Below are 24,757 nucleotides of genomic sequence, written 5' to 3'. Positions count from 1 at the left end.
TACCTATACTATGTTCTCTGGCTGGGTTTCAACACGCCAGAGCAGGTAGCACGGTTTCTAAGCCAGAATACATGGTGCCAACTCTGCTCCTCTGGACAGCTGCAAATACCCCTTAAACATTTCTCCAGCCTCCCAGATATTCAGCACCCTGGGGAGGACTGTGCTTTGCAAAAGGTTTATGCAGTTGGCACCTTCAAAACAAGGTTTCACCAGCTCTGGGAAGCAGACACACCAGAGATATAACTAATAGCACAATCAGTGCATTGTATCTCTGGGGTCTCAGGGGAGGTAAGCTGGGTGAGCTCTTTGGAGCTGCCTATCCCCCATCCCAGCCCACACCACTGGTATCCACTGGGAAGGAAACACTACACAGCTTTCTCAGCACAGCCTGCACTGTTTACCTGCCAGAGGCCACATGTCGTTAGCAGGTAGAGAGGTGTGCAGGATGGAAGTGTTTCATTTTCCTCCTTCACAATCACTGCAGACACCCCCATCCCCCTCATGCTGCATCTGCTGCAAGAACAAACAAGACAAGGAAAGTTGGTTTCAAGTTTTATTTCTTTGTACTCTTTAAGCAGGAGTGACTGAAACAGAAACCATGGTGTATCCCATCAGGGCGAATAACTTGATAAAGACAGGGCTGGCACTTGCCCTTGCCCCACACCAACCTGTACAAACATCAGCCATCAAGGTTTAGTAACTAGATGGTTTTCAAACAAGTCCATGAACAGTCATAGAGTACATATAACAACATGCCAGTTCACAACAAGAAACGACTTATGTGTACTTCTTGATTTCATCATACAGGACTAAGACAAAAGCACCACCCATCCCTCGGAGCACATTTGACCATGCACCTTTGAAAAATGCCTTGGTGCCCTCATCCCGGGCAATCTTCCGCCAGCAGTCAAGAGTGCCACTGTACATTATGTCAGCTGCAGGAGACAGACAGCATTAGAAATGAGAGGTCTGTGACACCCAGCATCGGGTCAGAAATAGCCTAACATATCTACCTGCTTCAGAATCTCAACTGTATCCTATTTCTTGACTGAATTTCTCCAGTATCAGTGCATCAGGAGGACAAGACTGCTCAGGAGATACACTGCTGCATTACCCCTAGGAGACACCTGAAGGACCGGTTCAAGCAGAAAGCAGCTGCTGTTTGCTTTGACACCAACACTTCCAGACCAAAAGCTATTGCACAGCCAGCCAGGCCATGCCTGCTACTAGGGATATCTCTCCTTGGCCCAGAGACACAAGATTGCAACATCCTTGGGCAAGTTCTGCTTTCTCCACCTACTGATAGATGCCTGAGTTGTGCATGCCACTTTACAGGTGTGCTGTGGAGACAGGCTCTTTCATGTCTCCCACCTGACAACCACTTCCGCTGCCCCTCTCACACCTTACTGTTCCCAAGAGGTGAGGATATAGACCCAGGCTGGTGAAAGCCAAGCCACTCTGCATTCACCTCAGGTCCACCAACTGCTGATTCAGGGAGACCCAATACTTCCTACAAAAGGAGGTAGATACTTACCTCCTTTGCGGCCAGACTGCATCATCATGCGACGACGAACGGTATCAAAAGGGTAGGAGACCAAACCAGCAACAGCAGTGACAGTCTGAGCAATCATCCAGCTGACAACAATGTGGGTGTTCTTTGGGTCTGGAAGCATACCTGCAGGAGAGGTTTAGATGAGAACGGCAGGTAAGCCATCAGTATATGCTAAAACACACTACGGGCCTGCCACAGCCCAGCATCTCCCTTTCAGTGCCACTTTGGTCAACCTACCCTTTGCGGTGTCATAGATGCCAAAGTAGGCAGCTCTGTAGATGATGATGCCTTGGACAGAGACACTGAAGCCCTGGTACAGGCCCCTGAGGCCATCTGACCGGAAGATTTTGACCAGGCAGTCACCGAGCCCACTGAACTCGCGGTCAGCTCCAGCTTTACCCACGTCCGCTGCCAAGCGGGTTCGGGCAAAGTCAAGGGGGTAGACAAAGCACAAGGAGGTAGCGCCGGCAGCACCCCCGGATGCCAGGTTACCGGCGAAGTACCGCCAGAACTGGGTTCGCTTGTCCACGCCACCCAGGAAGATCTGCTTGTACTTGTCCTTGAAGGCGAAGTTGAGGGCCTGGGTGGGGAAGTACCGGATCACATTGGCCAGGTTGCCGCGCCAGAAAGAGAGGACGCCCTGCTCCCGGGGGATGCGCACCACGCAGTCGATGATGCCCTTATACTGCTTGTCGGCGGCGATCTGCTTGCTGGCGTGCTGCACCTGCGGGGACCGAGACATCCCCTCAGCGCCGCTCGCCTGCGATCCCCTGCCCCTGGCCCGCCGCGATCGTCGCCTTCCCCCCAACTCCTTGAGGCGACCTTGGTACGGCCCCGGGCCCAGTCCCTGGCGCTCACCTGCAGCAGCAGCTTGACCCTCTCGATGGGGGCGACGGCGGTCTTGGAGATGGCGGCCGCCACTCCGCCGGCGAGGAAATCCTTAGCGAATGACACAGCCGCATCGGTCATGGCGGGAGGCGGCGGCGGGCGAGGCAAGGTGAGGAAACGCGAGGCTCGGCCGGGCGAAGCTCGGCAGGAGGCGGCGCTACAGGCGGCGCGGGGCGGCTGAAATGGCCGCCTTATATAGGGCCGGCCGCGCGCACGTGGGCGGGGCACGCCGCGCCGCCGCGTCCTGCTAGCCCATTGGCTGCCGGCGGGGGGGGGGGGGGGGAAGGGACGCCGCAGGGAGACGGGGCCGCCGCTGCAGCTGGCGGGGGGCACATGGCCGGGGACTGGGGGAACGGCGCACACGCGGCCGAGCATCACCCGTGGGGCACACACGCCGCATCCCAGGTTCCAGCCGGCAGCACCCGGTGAGGGGCTCCTCGCCAGCTCCGCGCTGCGCCATCCTACTGCCATCATGAAGACAACGCAGAAGGCAGCTGGGCACAGAGCGCGACTGCGGCTCGGGCAGGAACGCGGGAGGCTCGGCGCCTGTTTAATCTTCAGACGTAACAGGACCGATTGCCTGCTCAATCTCACAAAACCAAGTCTTTCTGCCCAATTTCTCAGAACCATAGAATCACAGAACACGAGGTTGGAAGGGACCTCAAAGATGATCTGGTCCAACCTTTAATCTCACTGAACCACAGCCGAAACCCCCCATTCCAAGACCTCTCCTATTACGACCCCCCTTGCTTATACGATGCCCCAGGAGTCACAGAGACCTGTCGCCACTCCTGAGCTCAGCTAAGATGAGAGAGACTCACTACTACGCCATCAAGTACCACCTACCACCTCTACTGCATCCAAATGTTACCTGAGTCAGTTTACCTAAGAGTTGTCTCTGCAATTCAGCATTGCTTTTAACTGGTTCTTCATGATCGCTCACCATTTTACATGTTAGTGATCCACTGTTGAAACACTTTGCTTCAGCACTGTCTGAAATATTTCAATATCACCTTTTGGGGAGTCTCACACACATAGATATGATTACGCAAAGCAGAGACTTGGATGATAAAAGGTTTGTGAGTAATTTATAGGTCATAGGAGTACATTACAATACAAAAGTGTTATTAGCATATCAGAAACAAGTTAGAGGTAACTTTTTGACTCGCTTGACTCTTACCAGTTTTGAAGAGCTGATCAGACTATATGCACGCATCACTCAATCTTTACAATCTATTTAGAAATACATTAGTAAAAACCAGACAGGTATGCTTGGACAATGTAAGGCCACTCCTTAGAAATTATTTCCTTCCCAAAACACTCACAAGTCACATCTCCTTACTCACACATCTCAAATAAATCTCAGTACTGTTTACCTGCGCTGTGCAGACAGCAAAACTGAGGCACACAGAAATGAGTTCACTAGGCAGGGTGGTTAGAGAGCCAAAAGCACTTAAAGCCTCAGTGTGACACCAGATCTGCTCTCTCCAAATTTTTGCTATCAACACTTACATTTCTTCTCTGAGAAGAAATACAGTTCGAAGCACCACTGCAGCAGAACTGTGCAAGCCCGTTAAGAGATCTCAGCTATAGGGTACATCAATGTTCAGTTCTGGGTGCAAGGCAGGCCTTACTGTTATGCCAAATCTTTCTCCAGATATCACTCCATAGTCACAGACTGTTCCTGCATCAATCTGCCACTGCCTCACCCTACTTCTACTTGGCCTAACCAAACTGTTTCCAAGATTTACTTACTTCCACACAGCAGACACATAAATAGGACAAAAACATGCACAAAAAGCTGTGTAAACCAGCAGACAAATCCTGTGCTGCAGGACACTATAGCCAGTGTGCACACACCTCACCAAGCTGCTAAGATCCACACACTGCCACAGCCTGAGGCTGGTGGGAGATGCTGCAGAGGACAGAGTCGCCTGTACACATGGACACAGGCTTTAAGGTTTTATCTCAGAAGGTAGCAGCATGGGGCTATTTCATAGCTATGCTTCTACAAAGGAACTGAAGCAATACTTTAGGTCCTCGGGTGTAGTATCAAGATGATCTTTTATCATCCAAAAGCTCCTTAGACTAGTCCATGGCGCATCAATTGCACCGGCAGCAGCCTCATGGTCTTGGAAAGAGGTTCCTATCTACAGAAACTACCTGTGGCTTCTGGATCACAGCACTGAATGTGGAAAAAACATAGGTTGTGTTCACAGTGCTATTATGCTGGCAAGTTCTGAGCAGAACTGTAGGCCTGGGTCTGCACATAGAAAGTAAAAAAATAGTTTAATATTAAAAATAGAGCTTTAAGAATACCAAAACAGTGAGACAAGGCTCATGGCTCTGAAATACCTAAGACATTTAAGAATTGCATTTTTCAGCAAAGTTTTCAGTTAGAGAACTTCAGGAAAACTATTTTTCAAAGCTCAAAATAAATTAATCTACATGAAGTAAGGATACAGGAGAAAGGGAGGCAAAGCTTTGTAGCATGCACTTCAGTTTGCAAGATTGTCATTCCAGTGTATTACAGTTTGGCTTGCACATTACAGTTCTGTGTTAGCAAAAGCACAGTTGCAGCAGTGTATTTCCATCTTTAAGATAAAGATTCATACAAAATTATTATTTTCAAGTAGATTTCAGAAATGGAAGAGTGGATTCTGGAGTGTGACTGAACTAATTCTACATCAGCAGAATGCCACGACCACACAGTATCACTAAAAATAGAGACTTCAGTAGAAATTCTTGTAGGTTTGTAATTTGAATTTTCTTATTATTTTAGAAGATATGATTTATACTTTCAACTCAGTTCTCTTGCCTTTCTCAAGGTAGTTTTCTCAAAGCGGCTATTCAGTATGGAAAAGCACCTAGAAAAATGTAATTTCACATTCCAATACCACAGTGTTTTCAAACTAGTTGTATATTTCCTCTTCAGCATATGCTTGCTGTTCATATTGTTTATATCCATCCACCAAATGAGATACAAGATTTATTCATTCCTGACACTGGCGTCTCAGCAGCAAACCCAAACAAGCTGCCTAAACACTGGTACCTGTAGTTCAGCATGCCTTTCTTGCAAAGGTCCTTAAGAAAGGTCGTGTGCATGGACAGTGGACACTGATGTCAGTTTTCAAGAGCTGATTTCCTTGGCTCAAAATTTTCCCTTCGGAGGAGTTTTAATTCTCGCAGTTCCTGTGGCTGTAAACTCTGGTCCACCCCAGGAGTTAGTTTGTAATTTAAAGGAGATTCGATATAACCGTTTCTGTACAGACAGACCCGCTTGCAGAATTCAAAGGTGCTAAACATAACGCCAAAGTACGGGACAATCTGATAAAATAAAACACAAAAGCAGCATAAGATAAAAAGTAATATTAAACTTACCAGTAGCATTCTTAATTTTGATGTTTTCAAAAAGGAAACTTCTAGGAGTTCAGCTCTGATCTCATCTGCTAATAGAGCTGTGCTTGCTTGTATAAAATCAGTCTCATCTCAAACTAGGCTGGCACCTGCAGCACACTAAAAGTTGGCGTTTATTATTGGTACATAACTAATTATAGCAATATCATGAGTAACAAGGTCTATGATACCCTATAGATTATCACAGCTTGTCAAATACCTAAGCAAAGCCTAGTCAACTTCACCAAATCCTCGCCAACCTCAGCAAATCCTAGTAGAAAATGATGAATTTATTCTACGTAGAACAGAACAACTGAACAATTTTCTTCTTTTGCCCCATGCAGAATCAGCAGCTCTGGTGCCACATGGCTTTATGCCAGCCAAGGTAGGGCTAGGCACTAGCAGACCATCACAGCCAATCATGTCAATCAGCTGATCTGTAGTACTCCATGTAAGTAATCCCCACTGCAGCACTGTAGAACATATTTATGTAAACTAAATTACCTTCTGTTTAAGCTACTGTGCTTTATTTCAAGTTTTCAACTCAGCAAGGGCTGTGATTACTAATACAGATGCATGAAAGAGCTGGTCCAAAGTACTGCTTTTGACTTCTGGGGAAGTGGCTTACACAAGCATATCTCTCATTGCAGCTTGGTACATGCCAAATTACTGGAGCTCAGCTGAGTAGAACCTGTTCAGATGTTGTAAGTGGATCACTTCCAATCCCTCCTCCATACCCTACTCTGCATGTTAGCAGCACTCCCTTCTCTAAGGAAATTCAAATGAATTTGAAAGTACTGACATATAGAAGGCAAGCTTACATTTGGGAAAATATAACCAAGTTCCAAAGCAGGTTTATAAACTCCCTGAGGTTCTATCTGTTCTGTCACAGACTGTCATCCATAAGATGCTAATAAGTATGGAGGCACGGTCATAAGCTTTATGACCCCAAAAACGTTTCTTGATTACCTCAGGAAATTCTTTGACTGGGATGAAAGCAAGGCCTCACCTTGAGCAGGCTGGCTGTGAGTCCATTCCAAAGTCCAAGCACACCTTTGTACTTCACAGTTTGCCGGAAGCAGTCATTCATGCCAGTAAAATGGACATCAACTCCTCCATAATGGGGAAGCCAAGGACTCTGGGCCTGTTCAAGAGACACCCAGGGGAGATTTAGAACAAGCAAAGGAAATCCGAAGTAATTAAATATGATTATTTTCTCCATTCAAGTACATAAAGAAAGCTTAATGACAGCTTTCAACAGACTGATCTAGGTTCTTCTATCAACCCAAAAGAATCAGCTATTTTGCCCTAAAATATAAACTAAAAAAGGATGGAATTCACTGACAAGTACAAAAGAGAAAGAGAACTGTCATTTCACACGGCGCCACTACTCGAAATAAATCTCACCCTTGTGAAGACAAAACATCCAAACCAGAGCTGCATAAGGCATCAACCCCGCACGTGCCACCCGCCCAAGTCTGAGGAGGGGATCCACTGGAGCAAGCTGCCCAGAGAGGTGGTGGAGTATCTTCTCTGGAGACTTTCCTAATCCACCTGGACACATGCCTGTGCAACCTGATCTAGGTGTACCTGTGTCAGAAGGAGGGTTGGACTAGATGATCTCCAGAGGTTCCCTCCAACCCCCACCATTCAGTGATTCTATGAGACTTACTTCATATCACTGTTAGTGGAGCACCTAAAAGAGGGAATCTTGGGGCTGGACCCAGATACCACACTGCTTTCCTGTAATTCTGATCAAAACAGAGGAGCATGCTATCTTGACTCTGGCTGCTGAGGCTGTGTCCCCACTGCAACGAGAAGGGTGAACTGTACTATGGGTTCAGCAGGAACAACACAGCAGAAATGGAAGAACAGTGATTTCGATCCAGGCTGCACAAGCCCACCAAGGGCTGCAGATGAGCAGTTGGTGCTTGTGCTCCCTTATCTTTGCTACATGGTCAGTTGATCTGGACTGGTTACAGAGAGCTTGGGAGCACCCTCTGGGACTGCAGCTACATTTCCAACTGCAGTAGAGACAGAGTCTGTTCACATGGAAGAAGTATAGGGGGTCATTTTTAACAGCAAAATCCTTCTTTCATTAATCTCCTACTGCGTTAGCACAGACAGTATAACCTGTCCTGGTATAATCCCATCCTCATCCATCTGTGCACATGCAGCCATAGGTTTATTTTGCAGCAGTAAACCAGGGTTTTGCTCCAACACATGGCAAGTGACACTTCCCAGTCAGGAATGGAAGTGGGGGAACGTGGTGCATGCAAGCTGAGCACCACAGGGAAGAAGTTTCATAAAAACAGGACTTGTACCATTAACTGACTGTTGAATAGGGAAACAATCTGAAACACCATGTGATAACAGAACTTCTCCCCTTCTTGCCCAGACTAACCAACAGCTTCTCAGAGCTGCTAAGCCTATGGCAAGCCTCTCATAAATTGACAAGTGGTTATGACATTTTCTAGATGCCTCAGCTATAGCATTTCAAATACTTGTCAACTTAGATGCTGGAAATGGAAACAGATCAAAACTCATGCTCCAGGTATAAAAGAGAACTTGCTAATCAAACAGTTTTAATGCTGTTGCATCTCTTTGCCTTACGTGCAAAGCTACTGCTAAGATTTAGAAGCTAACAAGAAAAATTCCTAATCACCCCACAGACTGTTTAGTCTTCTTTACCTACAAAAAAATCATGTATGATTTTTTAATCACTTTTTTGTGCATGACTGAAACATATGCAAAATACTTCTGATAGCAGGTAGCAGGTAAAACCATTGTTTCATTTTTGACAAGGCTTTGGGAGGTGATTTTTGGAAAGCAGCTGTCTGCACTGAGAAAGGCAGCAATAGGCTTTCACCACATACTGATTTGTTATCTTCTGGATCCCTTTTATCATGTCCTGGCTCCTTTACCCTAGATGAGGGTAAGTCTGTTATACTTTAAGGAGGAGACAACAGAGGAATTTGCTTCTCTCTGAACTTTCTCAACCATGTACCTGATTTGTAAGAGAGGGATCATGTTTGCAGGGGATAAAGTATTTCAACTGTTCTAATTGCTTATCCCTTTTGTGTCTATGTTGGCCCTGCTAACACCATGGGGCTAACAGCCATTTCCGTAACTCCTAACTGTGGTACAAGCTCCCACAGCTTCCTGGGCAGATGTTATGGGATTTAACTATTGTGATTTCAGGTATTTCAATGTAACAGAACTAGTCTGATAACTAAGGGTCATGAACATGTTCACTTATGTTCATTTGCTACAAGGAAGCTCAGCTGTCTGCATTGCTCTGTTACTTAAGGGGCATAAGGATTTAAAAAGAAATAGCTAAATCCAACTGTTAGAAAAAGCCTTTTCAAGCTTTAATCCATGGCACTTCACTTGAGAAACTCCTGCACAGAGACTCTCATGACTGTACTATAGAACATGCTGAGTGCCACAACTGAGATTTCAGGTACCAGTTCCACTAGGAGTGGTGGTATTAAGAGCAGGGGTGTTTACAAGAGGACTCAAATGATGCAAGGATCCTTAAAAATGCAACAGCAGTCATAGGAGAGCTGGTTTCAAACCCCTGTTCTGCTTTCTGGACTACTGGGCAGTTTCCACAAGCTTTTTTAGTAAAGGAAGTTACAGGCAATGAAGCAGTGACGAGCAACAGGTTTCTAATACCTCGGGAAACCAGGAATGCTGTTAACATCTGATCCCCTTCTGCTTTAAGTCTCTTTGTGTTAGGCCGGGCATGCCCTGCCAGAATTAGCTACATGAGTTAGATCTAATCCCCTTAGTGTATACATTGCAAAGGCACATATCAAAGGGGGTTGGTAACAGTACTCCTGCCTGTGACACCAAGGCAGGCAACAAGCACACTGCAGGTTTCAGTAAGATTCTACATGCAGTAAACACATCCAGAAGACAGTTAAAAAGGAACAGGTAAATCAAACACCCAGGTTTCTAATTTGGCCACAGACCTCTTAAGAGATTTACTGAAAGATTATTTATAGTAACCTTCACCACAGTTACAGACATTTTCAAGATCTCAGTCTATGGTATGAAGTATGCTATGCCAGTCTTTCTGCTTTACAGGAAAAGGATGTTTCTAGGACCCTACACACCGTATTTAAACACCTGTCCACAGAATCTCAGAATCACCTATTGCAAAAGGAAAACTAAAAACTCCCTCAGTGTAGTTGAAACTTCAGTGTTATGGAAAACAATTACACAAAGTTAAAATGTGATAATACAAGAAAACAAAATAGGAAAGTGTTTCATCTGGCACTGTTTTTACTGGGGGGGGGGGGGGGTGGCAAAAGCTGTGGGTTTTGAATGGTCTTGCATCATCAAAGCATGTCTACACCACCATAATCCTCACAACTGCCTTATGGAACCAGAGCCAGAAAATGGAAGTAATCAAGCAGATCAAACTAGTAAACTAGTTGCTTTATATATTTTTTTACCCCCAGAAATCTACTATGTCACACAAATCAAACAGCTAATCTCATACCAAAAAGATCAGGTTTCTGACAGAAACATTTTCTGACATGAACTTCAAAGCAGCTTGAATTCCTTTCTATTGACAGCCCTTGAAGCTATGGGCTGCTGCATGGAAACCTGTTTGTTATGAACGTGTTTTAAGACTTCCTTCTCCCCTTGTTATGGCTGTCTCATGCTGCAGAAGGCTGGAGATACAGTACAGCTTGCTGCACTGAAAACAGAGTACCAAACTGTTAGTCACAGTAGTAGTAAGGCTAAGTTGCTAATCCTTTTACCTCTGATGGGTTCTCTAAATAATTAAAGCACTTCAAATGCAAACTGGCTCTCACAAACAGCCTTTTAGTATCCAAAGGCCACTAATTCCAAGTTATTATGACAAATCCCTGAAGTTAGCATTCTGTTCTGACAATCCAAACTCAAGAGCCAGACTGATAAAAAAATCCAACCAACCTTCCTGCATTCACTTTTACATAAACAAAATATTTAAATAAGGGTGAAGTATCATGACAAAACTCAAGCTAATTGTTAAAGATCATTGTTACCTGAAAACTTCACACCATTTCCCCCAGTGTCTGCATCACAAGGTGACTGCCAGAACAACATAGTCCCATTTTGGGAATTAATCTCACAGACCCTTATAAAGATTTTCCCTTCAATGACCTACTCTAAACCCCCTCTTAATTTTAGGATTGAAGGACAGATGTAGTTCATGGCAGCTGCAGTAGGAACCATAGCCACCAAAAGACCAATCACTTGAACCTTTCCAAGACTCAGAGGGGACCAAGCAGAGACCACCAGGTCAGGAAATGGTAGATGTAGTATTAGGCCACTTCAGCCTGAGTCCAGAGTGTGTAGATAAAAAAAATCCCACTTCAGGACATTCTGGTTTGCAACTATCTGAATTTCTATGTATCTCAGGCTATATGGAAATATTTCTCAATCCATGTTCTTTCTGCCCCCCCGAGTTTGTTGGTACAAAGATTTGCTATTTATTTATTGAGTACACAGCACCGTTGGAATAGAGTATGAAAGATCAGCTAAGAGTGAATAGCTGCCATGGGTGGTATGGCTACCCTGATGGCAGATAGAGTAAAACTGCTTGTTATTTATATATTTTCAACAAATTCAGGTGTCCTACACTTCTGATTTTTTTTTTTTTTTTGAAGTAGAGGAGTGCACACTGAGGAGTGCTCAGGAGCTCATACTCTTAATCTAGCATCTAAAATAAGAAGTCTTTGCAGTCTGGGTTAATAAGGGCACATGCAACAGGCAAGCGTAACTAGTTCAAAAGAATCTGAAGGACAAAGATTGTATTTTCATCCAAGCTAATGCCACTGCAGTCAACAGAAATTTCACTCAAGTGAAGGCTGCATGCTTGAAAGAGTATTTCATTCCACTCAAATCAGAAAGAATTAAAATATAAGTATTAATAGTGGAGAATACATGCATTCTCTTGTGCCAATTAAGCCTTTCTCCTGGATAACAGCCTTACTGGTAGTCATTGTCTTTTCTGTGACAGTGGTTTGGTAATGCTGACTTACCCCTGGCTAAAGTCCACCAAAGGTATTCAGGCATGTAGGAAGGTAAATGATGCCAAGCTCTCAGGAGGCAACTGGTTCTAGAGCAGCACAGCAGAGCAGCTGACCACCAGCTTCCTGCACTCTAGGAACAGGTTGTCCTTTCCTCTGTTATCTAAACTGGGGCCAAGTCTAAAAGTGTGCCTATTCCAGATAACAAGGGTTTAATGGTAAAACTATACCTGAGAAGTGTTTACTGACAAAGACGAGTTTCAGACAAGTTTCAGTCACAGAAATTAAAATAAATTACACATCAAAAGGTAGAGGCAGGGCTGAGCTTCTGCAAACCATGCAAAGTTTGTTCATGTAAGCAGATGAGGAATAACTAGAGTCAATGCAGTATCTGGTGAAACTTTAGGGTCACCTCTGTGCATTGTGCCAAAGAAACCCTATCAAAGTCACAGGTCAATTTGGCTGAGAAGTGCCAGCCGGGGTTATCTGAGCCTACCTCTGAGGGTCATGTGCACAGAAGGAAGTGCCAAACTTGGGCATTAGGTCTGCATTTACATGTTTGCAGATTTTCAGTTCTACATGTAGCCAGAGATCAGTGTCATTCTAATAATAATCTTCTGTACGGCATGTAACAGCTCTAAATTCATCTCCCCTTACTGAAATGCCAGAGCTCAGTCCAATATGCACTTATGAAGGTCATCACTGGAAAAAAAGATGATGTGGAGAAGTGGAAACATATTACCAGTGCTTCTCCTAGACCCAGACTGAATCATAGGGAGGGGGGAAAAAAAAAAAAAGTGTTGTGTTCTTAACTGCAAGGTAAAAGTGTAGTATTTGAATATCACTTAGTTACTAGATTTAACAAAGAACATGATATTGTGAGGTAAGGAAGGAAAGCCAAGAACAGTCAGAAAGATATAAAGATCAGTATGTTTTTGTTCAGAAACTGCTATAGCACTTGAGTGAGTCAGGAAAGCAATTGATATAGAACATCCCTTTGAACAACCCTCTCCTTCACTCATCCCCTTCTACAGATGCATAACAAAAGCCTTATTTCCATGCTGAAACATGCATACAGTACCTCTTCATTCTCTAACATGCCAATCAGGAGCAAAGTGAAAAAAGGAAGACAAAGGAATAAAATTAGGATAAGCACAACACAGAGGACTTGCATATTCAGTAAAACTCACTCGCATTAATTAATATTTCTTTCAAGAAAAACATTCATTTAGCAAACACAGCATCTCTGTTAAAAACCAAAAAAACAAGCAAACAAAAAAAAGTAAACATCATAAAGATAATTCCAATAGCAGAGGGGGGAAAAAGCCATGGTTACAATCGTCATCAAAACACAGAGGAAGAATTGTTCACTGACAGTCAGCTCCTATTCCCACAGATGTCAGTGACAGAAGCTGTTGACGTCAGAAGTGTAGGATTCAAATACATAAAATGAGAAAGGATGAAACAAAATTATTTTTAATCTCAGTTGTAACAGCATCTTATCCTTCCTCCCACAGCAGAATTAATTTTCTAGTCTGTGCAAACAATTCAGGCATTGTCTAGATGAGGTGGATGGAATTAACTCTTCTAAGACTGCCTATCACGTCAGGTAAAGATCTGAACCGGATGTTCTGGTCTCAGGCTTATACCCATCCCAGAATCGGGGAAGCCTTATGCCCTAGTTTCTCAGGTTTTGAAGCTCTTGAAACTGCCTTACAAGTCCCTGGTCCCCACCACCAGCAGCTTCACTGGAAAAGTCTACCTCCATCGGCCAGGTCAGTGAGACAGAAGGGAAAGAAGAGGAATCTGATATTGACCTCTGCAGTGTACTGGGTTCTTTTTGTACACAAAACAAGCGTTCAGCATTTCAACACAACACCAGCACTTCCCCACATGCACTGCAGAGCACCTGCAAGGCCCAGAAGTGGCTGAAGGCTTTGGCACATCCCTCTTTCTATCAGCTAGAAAGATGAATTGGTGAACAGAGGCTGATCAGAGTATGAGGTGTGAGAAAAACTCATCAGAAGAATCTGCTCCTCTGTTCTCTAAAGAACACTGAAATGTCCTGAAGGCCTTTTTTCCTCTTTTGGGTCCCTTTTAGGGTGCTGTCCCAGACAATTCTCTCTTCTGACTACCATCTTACAAATGGAACAGGCCTGCAAGTATGCAAAAAGCAGAGCTGGTCCCTGCAAAGCTGGGCCATAACCTGGTGCTAAATGTGAAAAACAATCTTCTTGGATGACCTTACATGAGTTCCAGTGAACTCTTGGTTATCAGCTTGCGTGTGATTTTCCACAGGTCTCTCTTTTGGACAAGTTTCTGTGATTTCTGTAATTTCCATTGTCAAACACCTAGGTATTTCACATCTGGGTATCTAGTTCTTCTTGCTTTCTCTTATGCCTTCAGAATAAATCACTCAACAGATGTTTCTCTAAGCTTGGAAAAATCACTATTTAGTTGTGGCAATGCATCTTAGAGGGAAAAAACCCTCTCTGTTGTTCAGCATTTTTCCTGTTCGAAGTATTTTTAGCATATTTATCTACTGCCTACATATTGAGGCAATAAATCCAGTTCCCTTATTTCTAGAAATGCTGATCAGATGTTTTAAGCATCCACTAAGAGAAAGAGTACAGCCTAGTGGCAGGAAAATGCAAGGTGGGCCTGTTCCACTTCCCTACTTGCCTGTCAAGACAACGCTTGACACAGAATTTAACATCACAGCAGTTACAACTGAAAGTTAGTTTTGAACAGATTACAAAAACTGAATATTCAAGTAACTGATGTATCGACAGAAAATATTAAAAGGGAAACAGCACAGTGAATGCCTTTATTTTTTTCACGCAGCAGGACTGCTGTGATCTTAAGGATATAAAGAAAAAGAGGACTTGAAAAGAGTAATTGTTTTTCTTAGGCATATGATACAGCTGGAAAAAATTACCAAGTTTTCATGCTGAGAATCTCTTTCTCACCTGAGACATTTTATGAGATACCTGACAAAAGGGCTCAGACCTAAAGCCTGCCTCCTGTGCACATCAGCTACATGAGCTGGTCTAATAGAACACATTACTTCTCCTGCTGAGGTTATGAGATGGAGAGGTAGCAGCAAAGACCTCTGTGCCAGTGAATCTGAAAAAGAGAAGTTGGGGAGCAAGAGAGGGGAATTCACGGTTTCATTGACCTTTTGCTAGGTTGTGACTTAGCAAACCATGCTACCACCTGATGAAGGGGATGAGGATCTATATAACATTGCCACACCAAATGATGGCTTTTTTTAAGATCCCAAAGGCTTCCATAAATCTGCAGTCCAATAAACTAGGCTAACAGAACAAACTCAGCCAGAGAGCCGCTAGATGATGACAGCTGTTCACAGCGGGGAACGAATGCCTGTATTTGACTGAAGGTTTGCCAGTTCTGAACTGTCAGTTTGATGGAATTGACAAGAAAAAAATAATAAATAAAGCTAAAGACCCCAGAGTCTGAGAACATACACATATCCCATGACAGTACCTGAATCACCTTAAAAGTGCTTAGAGTTCAAAAAAAGCAACCTCGCCCTAAAAAAATGCCACTCCAAATCAAAACCCAACCAAACTAAACCAAAGTCTCCATATCTTTTTGATAAGAAAAATAAAGTGTCACATGATCATCTGGCTAATCTTGTCCCAAGATCCTGAAACAAGCACCTATAACAAAGTACTAGTAACACAAGTGCTCTATACCTGCATCTTCCTCTTGACAGTCTCAAAGGGGAAAGAAAGTGTCTGTGCCAGAGCAGCTGCTACACAGCCATTTATGAAGTTCTGAAGAGGAGTGAAATGAACTATGGGTTCTCTCCAGATTTTGTCCAGATTGATGTAAACAAAGAATGAGCCCGCAGAGAACGGGACAGCGCCTAGAAAGCAAAGCAGACAGGTTTATATCAACACACTGCATACCGAGACAGCAGAGCTGCTCATTGCACAACCTAGAGAGATGAGATGAGCCACTGACACTTTACATCTCCCTTTGCTCAAACTTGATCAATACTTGGCAGAACTTCATAGTCAGGGCTTTACCACCAAACAGCCATACTATAGCATCCATATGTGCTGACAGGGGCATATATTTACATATTAAAATACGCATGTTGTCAGAATTATTAACTGCTTTAGATTCCACAACAGGTCAGCTCTTTCTCCAGGTTACCTCTTTTGCAACAAGCTGTGCCTCCAGTCCAACTGAACTCTAGCAGTTGTACAGGTAAACAGATTTGCTTCTTCAGTTGAGCTGATGAAGGATGCTTCTGTTCTCTTTGCTTGTTTCATGCTCTCATCAATTTTATAGTGGGATTATACACAATTACTGTTGTTATTGTCATTGTTAATATTGATGTTATTTTTTATTTATAATAATGTATTGTTGTGAAAAGGTGGATTCACAGTTAAATGGCATTTTTAAAAGCTATGGAGAGTAAATAAATAACTTTAAGGACATTTAATGTAAAAAGAGAATATCACAAATCTTTACTTTTCACATCAGTTATACATTACTGCTCATACTGCTTTCACTGAACAGCTTAGGGAGATGCTTTCACACCTAGATAAGATTTAGGAACACTATATGTGTATAAATATTTTTAAATGTTATTTTTCAAGAACTAAATGGTGAAAATCTTGTGTCTGAGCACAGCTAGATCATCTATAAAAGAAGGAAAAGAGTATTTCACTGAATGTTTAACCATACAATAAAGCTGTAGCAGAAGTAATCAGTATTATCATGCCTTGTAAATCTACAGACCCTCTACAGAAGAGCACTACTATTTGCTTTTAAAATCAAGGAAGCAAACACATTACACAGCTGCAATAATCAACATGAGAGGAGGCAATTACTCCCCATTATTATTTTACCTAATATAGCTGGTGAAACACCACGGTAGAGTGCAAGGAATCCTTCTTGATGGTAAATTTTGTAAAAAGCATGAAGAATTCCTTCATAAGATGGTTCCAGTCGGTTCTGCACAATGAGACGTGTTTTAATTACATCAGTGGGGTAAGTCACGATGGTTGCAACCATGCCAGCCAGACTTCCTGCCATGATGGCCCTCCAGTGGGAAATATGACCCAATTCATCCGTGAAAAGTATAACAAGTCTAGAGCAAACACATAAAAGAGCTGCTATTAATGACTGTATGAAAAAGACACATTAAAACTAAGGTGTATTCTCAATGCAGTCATTCTTCTGCCCACAGTCCCCTTGCAACAGGTATTTAATTAAGACCTTACTGTATGCAAAACCACACAAGTAACAGAACCTCTGTGAAACAGAACATATGAACAAGCAAATAAGCTGAATCAGAAAAAGCTTGCCTAAGAGCCCAAAGAGATTTTGGGTAAATTCATACTGCAAGGAAGTACATAAAGGCAAAAATTAACACCAAAGTCAGGGACTGGACTACATAACATGGCTGCAAGAAATTCTCTCATTATCGTCAGTTAGAGACACTGATCCAACCCCCCAAAGTTATCATATAAGAAGAAATATATAGATAATATCTCAGAGCTTCTGAGAACAACTGAACCTTCCTCTGAGGCTAATGTTGGGCTAGAAAGGTCCACAGAGATACTACTGTCCAGGCACTATTATGCTCAGGAGGTTTAAATTTGGAATTTTGAAAGTGAAGGACAGAGTTTTAAAGGCTTTTGTCACACATTTGTGACACACAGGACTTTTCTATGCACACAGGGCACTTCTGCCATCAGGGAGAAGTGTCATGGAGGCAGCAACAAGTAAAAAAGACTTGAGAATCTTAACTGGAGGTAAAGATACTTATTAATCTATTTTGAAAGTATGAACTAAACCACACAGACAGCAGATTTAAACTACACTGTGTTACCATGTCTAGAACAAAATAATTTGCAAATATTTGCACGTAACTGTTTGTTCAGTTGATTTTTTTCACGTGTGCATTTCCTACTGCATGACAGATCCCTGGACCTACTTGCCTCATGCCCTGTAGACAAACCAGAGCAAAGACTAGCCAAGCAGAAGCAAAAGGGTATACATCTTTTTTTCCTATGAGTCTTGTACAGTCTTAAAGCAACACGTCCTGGTTTTCCTTGTGCGTACATGAATGCACAGGGAGGGTGCCTGGGTGCCTGTAGGCAGGTAACATTTAAAATTGCCACGGAAAGACAAGAGTCAGTGCACTGCACAGTAACCGCAGACAGGGTGCAAAGTCAGCTCAACCCCCTTCCCCTGGCAGCTCCCCTACACTGCCCTTGCTCAGGCTGCAGACTGCACCGAGCCCCGGTCCCTCTGTGACTGTTTATTGAAGTTATCTTTTTGTGTTTCTTGCTTTTCCATATTTTGCTATACTCGTCTTGATGTATTTTCTCTCACAAGAGAACTATAGCCTCGCAAAGGGAATACTACTCAAGCTGAACAAACAATGAAGTTAAGTATTTTGCTCAAAATCAACTGATTTATACTGGTGGAGCACGGTGACTCTCTGGGAACAGTAAATGACATTTAAATCGCAGTTTCTGCCTTCCTACTGCAGTTATCCTTCCCCTTGCCTGACCACAAGCTGAAGGACACAACGCTGCTCAGTTTCAGGGCTGCTACATGAATCTCGGCCGAAAGGCACAGGCAGAGCCGGGATCGCTCTCGCGCATCCCGACGGGTGACAAAGCCCGGCACGGCGGGCCGGAATGGGCAGAAGGGCTGAGCTCAGCTTCCCCCAACCCTGCACGGCCTGGAATAACCCATCGCCCAGCTGGGCGGAAATGTCAAGTGCATACCATGCACACAGCTGAACTTACAAAACAGAGAGAGGCAGAAACCCAACCTCCCAAGAGGCAAAGCACACTGCTGCGTGGGGAGGGTCAGGCGCTGCTTCCCAAGGCTGAAAGACGCCGGCAGCAAGAGGGAATCCCAGGACACAGCTCTGCCAGAGCTGCTCCGTATTGATTTCTGCACTCCTCCCACTGTTTACCTTAATTTGTCTGCCTACTACCGAAAACAAGATCTTAAAGCAAATAACGTCACCTATCGACTTCAAGCCCGCTCAAATTTGCATGGCAACCGCGGCATAACAGGGTAAAAGATATGAATCGTGATTTTGTTACTTCCTTTGATCCAATGTAAACACACTGAGAGAGCGTAGGTGAATAAAACGAACCGGCTGCAGAGATGTTGCAGCCACAATTGTTGCTAGTACCATAACTTCGTTCCTAAAGCAATCTGGCTGAGCAGAAGAGGTTCACCAGACTGTCGACCCTTCATCTTCTGAGGAGCACCTATGGCTTGATAAGCAGCTGCTGGCACATCACCACGCCCTAGGAGTTGCTCCGCGCTGAATAAACTCGCTAATGAAGTTATCAGCCAAGGTACGCGTCTTTAGGCAGGGGGGCACGCAACCAGCTGAGACAGAGACCTTGAAGTGCCCCGATGGACTAAGCCCTCTACTCTCCATCCCCTCTTTTGTAGCAGACACGGAAGGCCGAAGCGAGAGCGTAGTCCTCCCCCGCGAAGCCCTGTCCCGGCCGGGGCCGGTCGCTTACCGGCGGGATGCGGCGATCTGCAGCGCGCTGTAGGGGAAGAGGCGCAGGCAGGCGGTGAGGTTCCCCTTCCAGAGGGCCCGCACGCCCTCGGTGCGGCACAAGCAGTGCCCGGCGTCGCGCAGCCCCCTCCGGCTATGCCAGGTGCCCACCTGCGCCAGCACCGTCAGCAGCTCCAGCGGCGCCGTCAGGCTGAGGCTCAGCGTTCCCGCCAGCCCGGCGCAACCCAGCCGCTGCATGGCGGTTAGCCGGCCGTCCCGGCGCCAGGTGGCCATGGCCCCGCGCGGCCGCGAAGCCGAGCAGAGCCGAGCGGCTCGGCAGCGCTGCAGAGGCTGAGCTCGGCTGGGCCCGGCCCGGCCCGGCAGGGCGCGGCTAGCGCGGGGGCGGCGCCGCCGCCAGCCTCGGCCGCCAGAGGGTACTGTGGCGCGGGCTCCGCCTCCTGGCACCTTCCGAAATGAAGCAATCCTGAAAAAAAACAGAATTGAAAAATGTCTGTCGCTAGTAGGAGCCAAGATTGCTAAAAATTATTACTTTACATTGTGCCTTCTTTTCACCCTCTCTGCCAACCCAAGTTTATACTGTTTATGCCCTATGTAGTTTCCTGTATCTCACAAAAGCTATCACTGCAAACACAATTGGAGCAAGTGAATCCTCTGAGGGAACTGGATTTCTTTTCTCTCTCTTGCTATTCATACAAAAATACATTTTTATTACAGTTGGAGACAGAACTTAATTGAACATACATTTTATGCAGTTGAGTCCTTTGTAAAAACTATTCTGAACAGACCTTTTATTTCCTAGAAGATCACTGTGTATTCATACAGTGTCTGCTGTAGTTTATAAAGTACCTAGTAGCTAATTTTTTAACCTTTCCTACGCTGGTATCATCCTGCATTACTATACCCCTTTTCATCTATCACACCATTCTTGAAATTTGCCTCAGACACCATTTGCACTGGTTTCGGCGTTCTCTTTATTTTTTCTGTTGTAATTCTGCAAATAGTTTGCTTCGTACCAATGAGTTGCTTCAGAATAATACAGTTGTGGCTAACATCAGAATCAGGCACAGCACTGACATCTGTCATACACTGATTTTCTTAGTAAGGGTGGTGCTGGAGCTTGCTGTCATTTCCTAAATGAAATTCCATTCTTCTCTAACATGGGCATGTCAGTACCTAATAAGAATATGTTTAAAGTCTCTTCTGGAATCAGGGAAAGAGAATGTGCCAAGCTGTCAAAGAATGCACTTTTCTCTCCCTGCCATCCCCACATATGAGTTGGGAAAGCTCTAAATTTAGCGCTGCTCTGAGGTATTCAGTTACCACTGATTTCCAAGGCATTTGCTGGAGACTCCGAGAGCACAACACACACTTGGTCCATTCCTTTACTGGTGGTGTTCCATTCCTTTACTCCAGCAAGCAGTTGTGTTGTCTGTAAGACCAAGAGTGAAAATTAGCAGACTTCCTGTTATAACCCAGGAGGTCTGTGACCAAGTCAGAAATAGAACCTTGCAGTCCCACTCCTGTGACTTAATTACCAGCCTGCCTTTCTGTACCAAGATCAATTCACAATGCCAGCTGGCTTCATCAGTTGAAAGCAGACGTCCAAAAAAGGAAGTTCAAGTTCATAACAAAAAAATCATACTAGAATTAATGCCATTGATAGGCACTCTAAGCACAGCTCAGAAATGTTATAAACCAGAATTATGTTAAGGATTATATATGCAGGACGTTTTGTATAAATTATTATATTTCCTCTGGCTGGACAGCTTATGTTCTGGAGAACTCTCCTTACAGCCAAAACTAATTCGTTGGAATAGGAACTATCTTTTTTTTTTAAATGTTTGTTTGTTTGTTATTGTTATTGTTATTGGACTCTAAGCAAAATCCCTCACTTATTTACAAAGTATTTCTGAGGTAAACTTGTTGCAGATTAAATTCATCATCATACAGACTGATGAGAAAGTCCCAACAGGGAAGTTAAACGTGTGAAAAAAAAAAAAACAACCCAGAACAAAATACCACCAGAAAAGTCTTTAATATTAAAGAGATTTAAGTTCAGCGAGTTTTCTGTGCAGCCAGCCAGTGGATGGCAGTATTCAACCCACACAAGCTAGTACTAAAACCAGGGAAAAATGGCTGTGGAGATGACCTGCCTCTCAGTATCTACAGAAAGAATACTTCAGCAGTCAACAAATTAGTTTCATGAGTCAGACCTGCAACAACAACCATCTGCAATAAGGAAAGTCATATCATTGTTATTTCTGAAACAAAACTGAAGTTTCCTACTGTCCTTTAGGTCTTGGTGTTCTATTTCAAAATTAAATACAATTCAGAGATTTGATTTTTCCTATAGAATGTACATCCTGTAAGTAGGGAGGTATATATATATATATATATATAGTCTCAATACGGAGAGTTATCTTAGCTTTTAAATTACTTCAGCTGTGATTTATAACATCCAGACATCGTTCTTGGAATGAAGTTACCAAGCTACAAAGCAGAACCATAGCCAGGATTCTTACTTGCACATACTTAAAATATGCTTCACGCCCAAAGCTTCTCCCAATCATCTTCCACCTCAGCTTGTTCCTGAATGTCCCAGAGAACGCTCATCCACATGCACTGGTTGCCAGGCTTTAAATCAAAGCCATTTGAAATGTAGTAGGTTGTGATGTTGCAATCTCTATGTGAATGCTATAGTGCATTACAGATGATTTATTTCAAATCCACTTTAGCTTGATGATAATAAACCCAGGATAAAAATAAGAGGTGGCTCTACACAGTCCTTTGTACCGTCTTTGCCTCCATTGATTTTCAGAGACATCACATGACTTGTGCAGGCAGGTTTTCACATTTCCTTGCTTTCCAGTTTTAAGAAGGTTTTTGTAAGAGTAGAGCAAATCCAGGGTCTGCACCACCAAGTAGGTAACAGGTGGGATAAGGCCTAGAAACCTGCATGTTGCAGAGAAAAGTGCAACTATTCTGCAGAGGGGAGATGTGGGACAATTATGCCACTCTAGTGTCTCAGACATTGTACCTTTTGCATAAACCAATCTGCAAAACAACTCTGGGTTTTCTTGTTGTCTCTATAAACATCAAGTCCACTTCTGAAGCAACATTCTCAGTCTCTAATATTTTTTGGTAGAAATTATGCCCATAGTTTTATTATTCACTGTATGAAAGTGAATCAGTTCCTTTATCCACTGTGCAAAAGTGAATCATCCTTTTAACAGTTTTGGATGTGGCACTTTTGATTAATATAACATGGCATTTCTTCTTTACATGAGAGTGTTGCCAGAGTGATTCCCCCAACATGCATTTCCCCAGTCAGGATAGCCTGCAACCACAAAAGACCACAGTTTCCAGGAAATACAAAACAGAAAATGGATTATATTTACATATAACTTGCTTAATTAGAGGTAAGAAACCTTCCTGATGCAAGGAGAAGCAACAACTGTGAAGACGCTAACTAGACCCAGAAAAAGGTTTGCAGGTAAAGGTAGCAACTTCTATAGCAAGCAAATGCAGACTTGATTTTTTGATCTGTAACTTTACTCTATCCTTGCATGTATTCTATGATCATTGACCATTGTAGTCACAGGTGTACTACCTACCTCAAGGGAAGAAATGAGGTCACTATTTTTAAGAAGAAGGGCAAAGGACATAAACTGTACTATATTTTACAGGTGTATTTTGAAGATAGAGACAACCTGCTCCACTGAAATCTAAGTGAACAACTTTGAGTGAACAACTGCCCTAAACTCAATTTCCTTGGAGATTCTGAAGTAAAAATAATCAAATGCTGGGAAGTGTGGATGGTACCTTCAACAACTTGCTGGTGACATGCTGACACCTTTGGGAGCTTTCTGCTGTGCGGAGCAGACTGCCATACAATACTAAGGGGTACAGGCACTACATTTCCACTGGTTAAAGACATACAAGCTAATGCTAAAACCAGAGAAAAGGTGGAACTGTTGAAAAGGTGCACCGTTGAACACCACCCTCTGTGATTTGTCATTCGGCCAGTTCTCAACCCACTCTACTGTCCACTCATCTAACCCACACCTCCTAAGCTTACCTATGAGGATGTTATGGTAGTCAGTGTCAAAAGCCTTGCCGAAAAGCCACTGCTCTCCCCTCATCTACCCATCTGGTTACACCATCACAGAAGGCCATCAGATTGATCAAACGTGATTTCCCCTTCATGAATCCATGCTGACTCCTCCTGATAATCTTCTTTTCCTCCAAGTGCTTAGAGATGACTTTCAGAATTAGCTGTTCCATCACTTTCTAGGGATGGAAACGAGACTGTGTAATTTCATCCAGTCCTCAGGCAGCTCCCGTCTTCTCCAGGACCTTTCAAAAGCCACGGACGGGGACTTAGCAACAACGTTAGTCTGCCCGGCTCCGGGAGGCGGGAGGAGCGGGCGGTACTGGGCCGCGCCTCAGAGGCGGGCGCCTCCGCCGCTGCTCAGCGTGCGCCGCGCTCCGCCCCGGGGTGGTGGCGGGGAGGGCTCTCAGCGGGCTGCGGCGGTGTCCGGAGGGGTAAGGGGAGCTGGCTCGCTGCGGCCTGTGGGACAAGGGTGGTGCCGGCGGAGGGCGTTCGCCGCTGCGGGAGGCGCTCCTGGGGCGGGGCGGGCGGCTGGGCTGGGTGTCCCGCGCGGGCGCTCTGCTGGCTGAGGGTGCTGGAGCCTTGGCGGTTGTGGCGCTGGCGAGCGGCCGCGGCCCGGCCCGGCCTGGCCCGTGTGGGGACGGGTCTGCGGCCGGAGGGCTGCCACCTCACTCCGTATCAGCCAGGCCCGGTCCGCGTACGCCGGGACAGCTGGGATAGAGCAGTTCCCGGCAGCTGTAGCGAAACTGACTGAATCCCGCGGCCCAGCCGGCATAGGCTGGCGAGAGTTGGGGTCGGTTAGGGTGTCAGTCGTGTCCCGGGCTCGGGTGGGCCGGGCCTAGCCTTTGGCTCCCGGGGCGGCGGCGGGCTCGGCCGAAGCGGTGTCGCCGACTCGCTTCCCGCCGGGGTCCACCCGCTGGGCGCAGCGGGCCGCTCGCCTCGGGGTTTTCCTGGGGTGAGGCCGCAGAGGCTCTCCGCAGCCTGGAGTCTGGACCGGCGGGGAAATGAGGCGGCTTCCCCGTACCCCACCGGGGCAGGAGAGCAAGCTGGGCCCTGCCGCTGCCTCCGTCTCCCAGACCCCACTGGAAACTCCCTTCGGGTGGGCGCCGGTCGGGCCCTGGCCGCACGTAACCCTGCTTGCGGTGCCTGCCGATCCCGCTGGAGCTCTGGCACCTTCCCGCCGAGCCGAGGAACGGCGGGCTCTCAGCAGTTGTACCCGTGGACATGGGGTTGGATTGCAG

General features: G+C 45.0%; 2 protein-coding genes across 2 annotated transcripts; both read right to left on the bottom strand.

The window, feature by feature from the left end:
- Positions 1 to 693: 693 nt before the first annotated feature.
- On the bottom strand, positions 694 to 2,521 carry SLC25A5 (solute carrier family 25 member 5). The gene is made up of 4 exons (XM_054388552.1): positions 2,411 to 2,521; positions 1,790 to 2,276; positions 1,535 to 1,675; positions 694 to 935 (listed from the first exon to the last, which is right to left on the bottom strand). The coding sequence occupies exons 1-4, from the start codon at positions 2,519 to 2,521 to the stop codon at positions 778 to 780; spliced, it is 897 nt and encodes a 298-aa protein (XP_054244527.1). The 3' UTR covers positions 694 to 777.
- Positions 2,522 to 5,239: 2,718 nt separating this feature from the next.
- On the bottom strand, positions 5,240 to 19,678 carry SLC25A43 (solute carrier family 25 member 43). Its single transcript, XM_054388642.1, has 5 exons — positions 19,407 to 19,678; positions 16,752 to 16,993; positions 15,585 to 15,757; positions 6,846 to 6,980; positions 5,240 to 5,767 (listed from the first exon to the last, which is right to left on the bottom strand). The coding sequence occupies exons 1-5, from the start codon at positions 19,676 to 19,678 to the stop codon at positions 5,564 to 5,566; spliced, it is 1,026 nt and encodes a 341-aa protein (XP_054244617.1). The 3' UTR covers positions 5,240 to 5,563.
- Positions 19,679 to 24,757: the final 5,079 nt, after the last annotated feature.

Source organism: Indicator indicator, chromosome 17 (assembly GCF_027791375.1).
Source record: "Indicator indicator isolate 239-I01 chromosome 17, UM_Iind_1.1, whole genome shotgun sequence".
In the NCBI taxonomy this organism is placed as follows: Eukaryota; Metazoa; Chordata; class Aves; order Piciformes; family Indicatoridae; genus Indicator; species Indicator indicator.
This window is presented reverse-complemented; position numbering and strand designations above follow the sequence as displayed.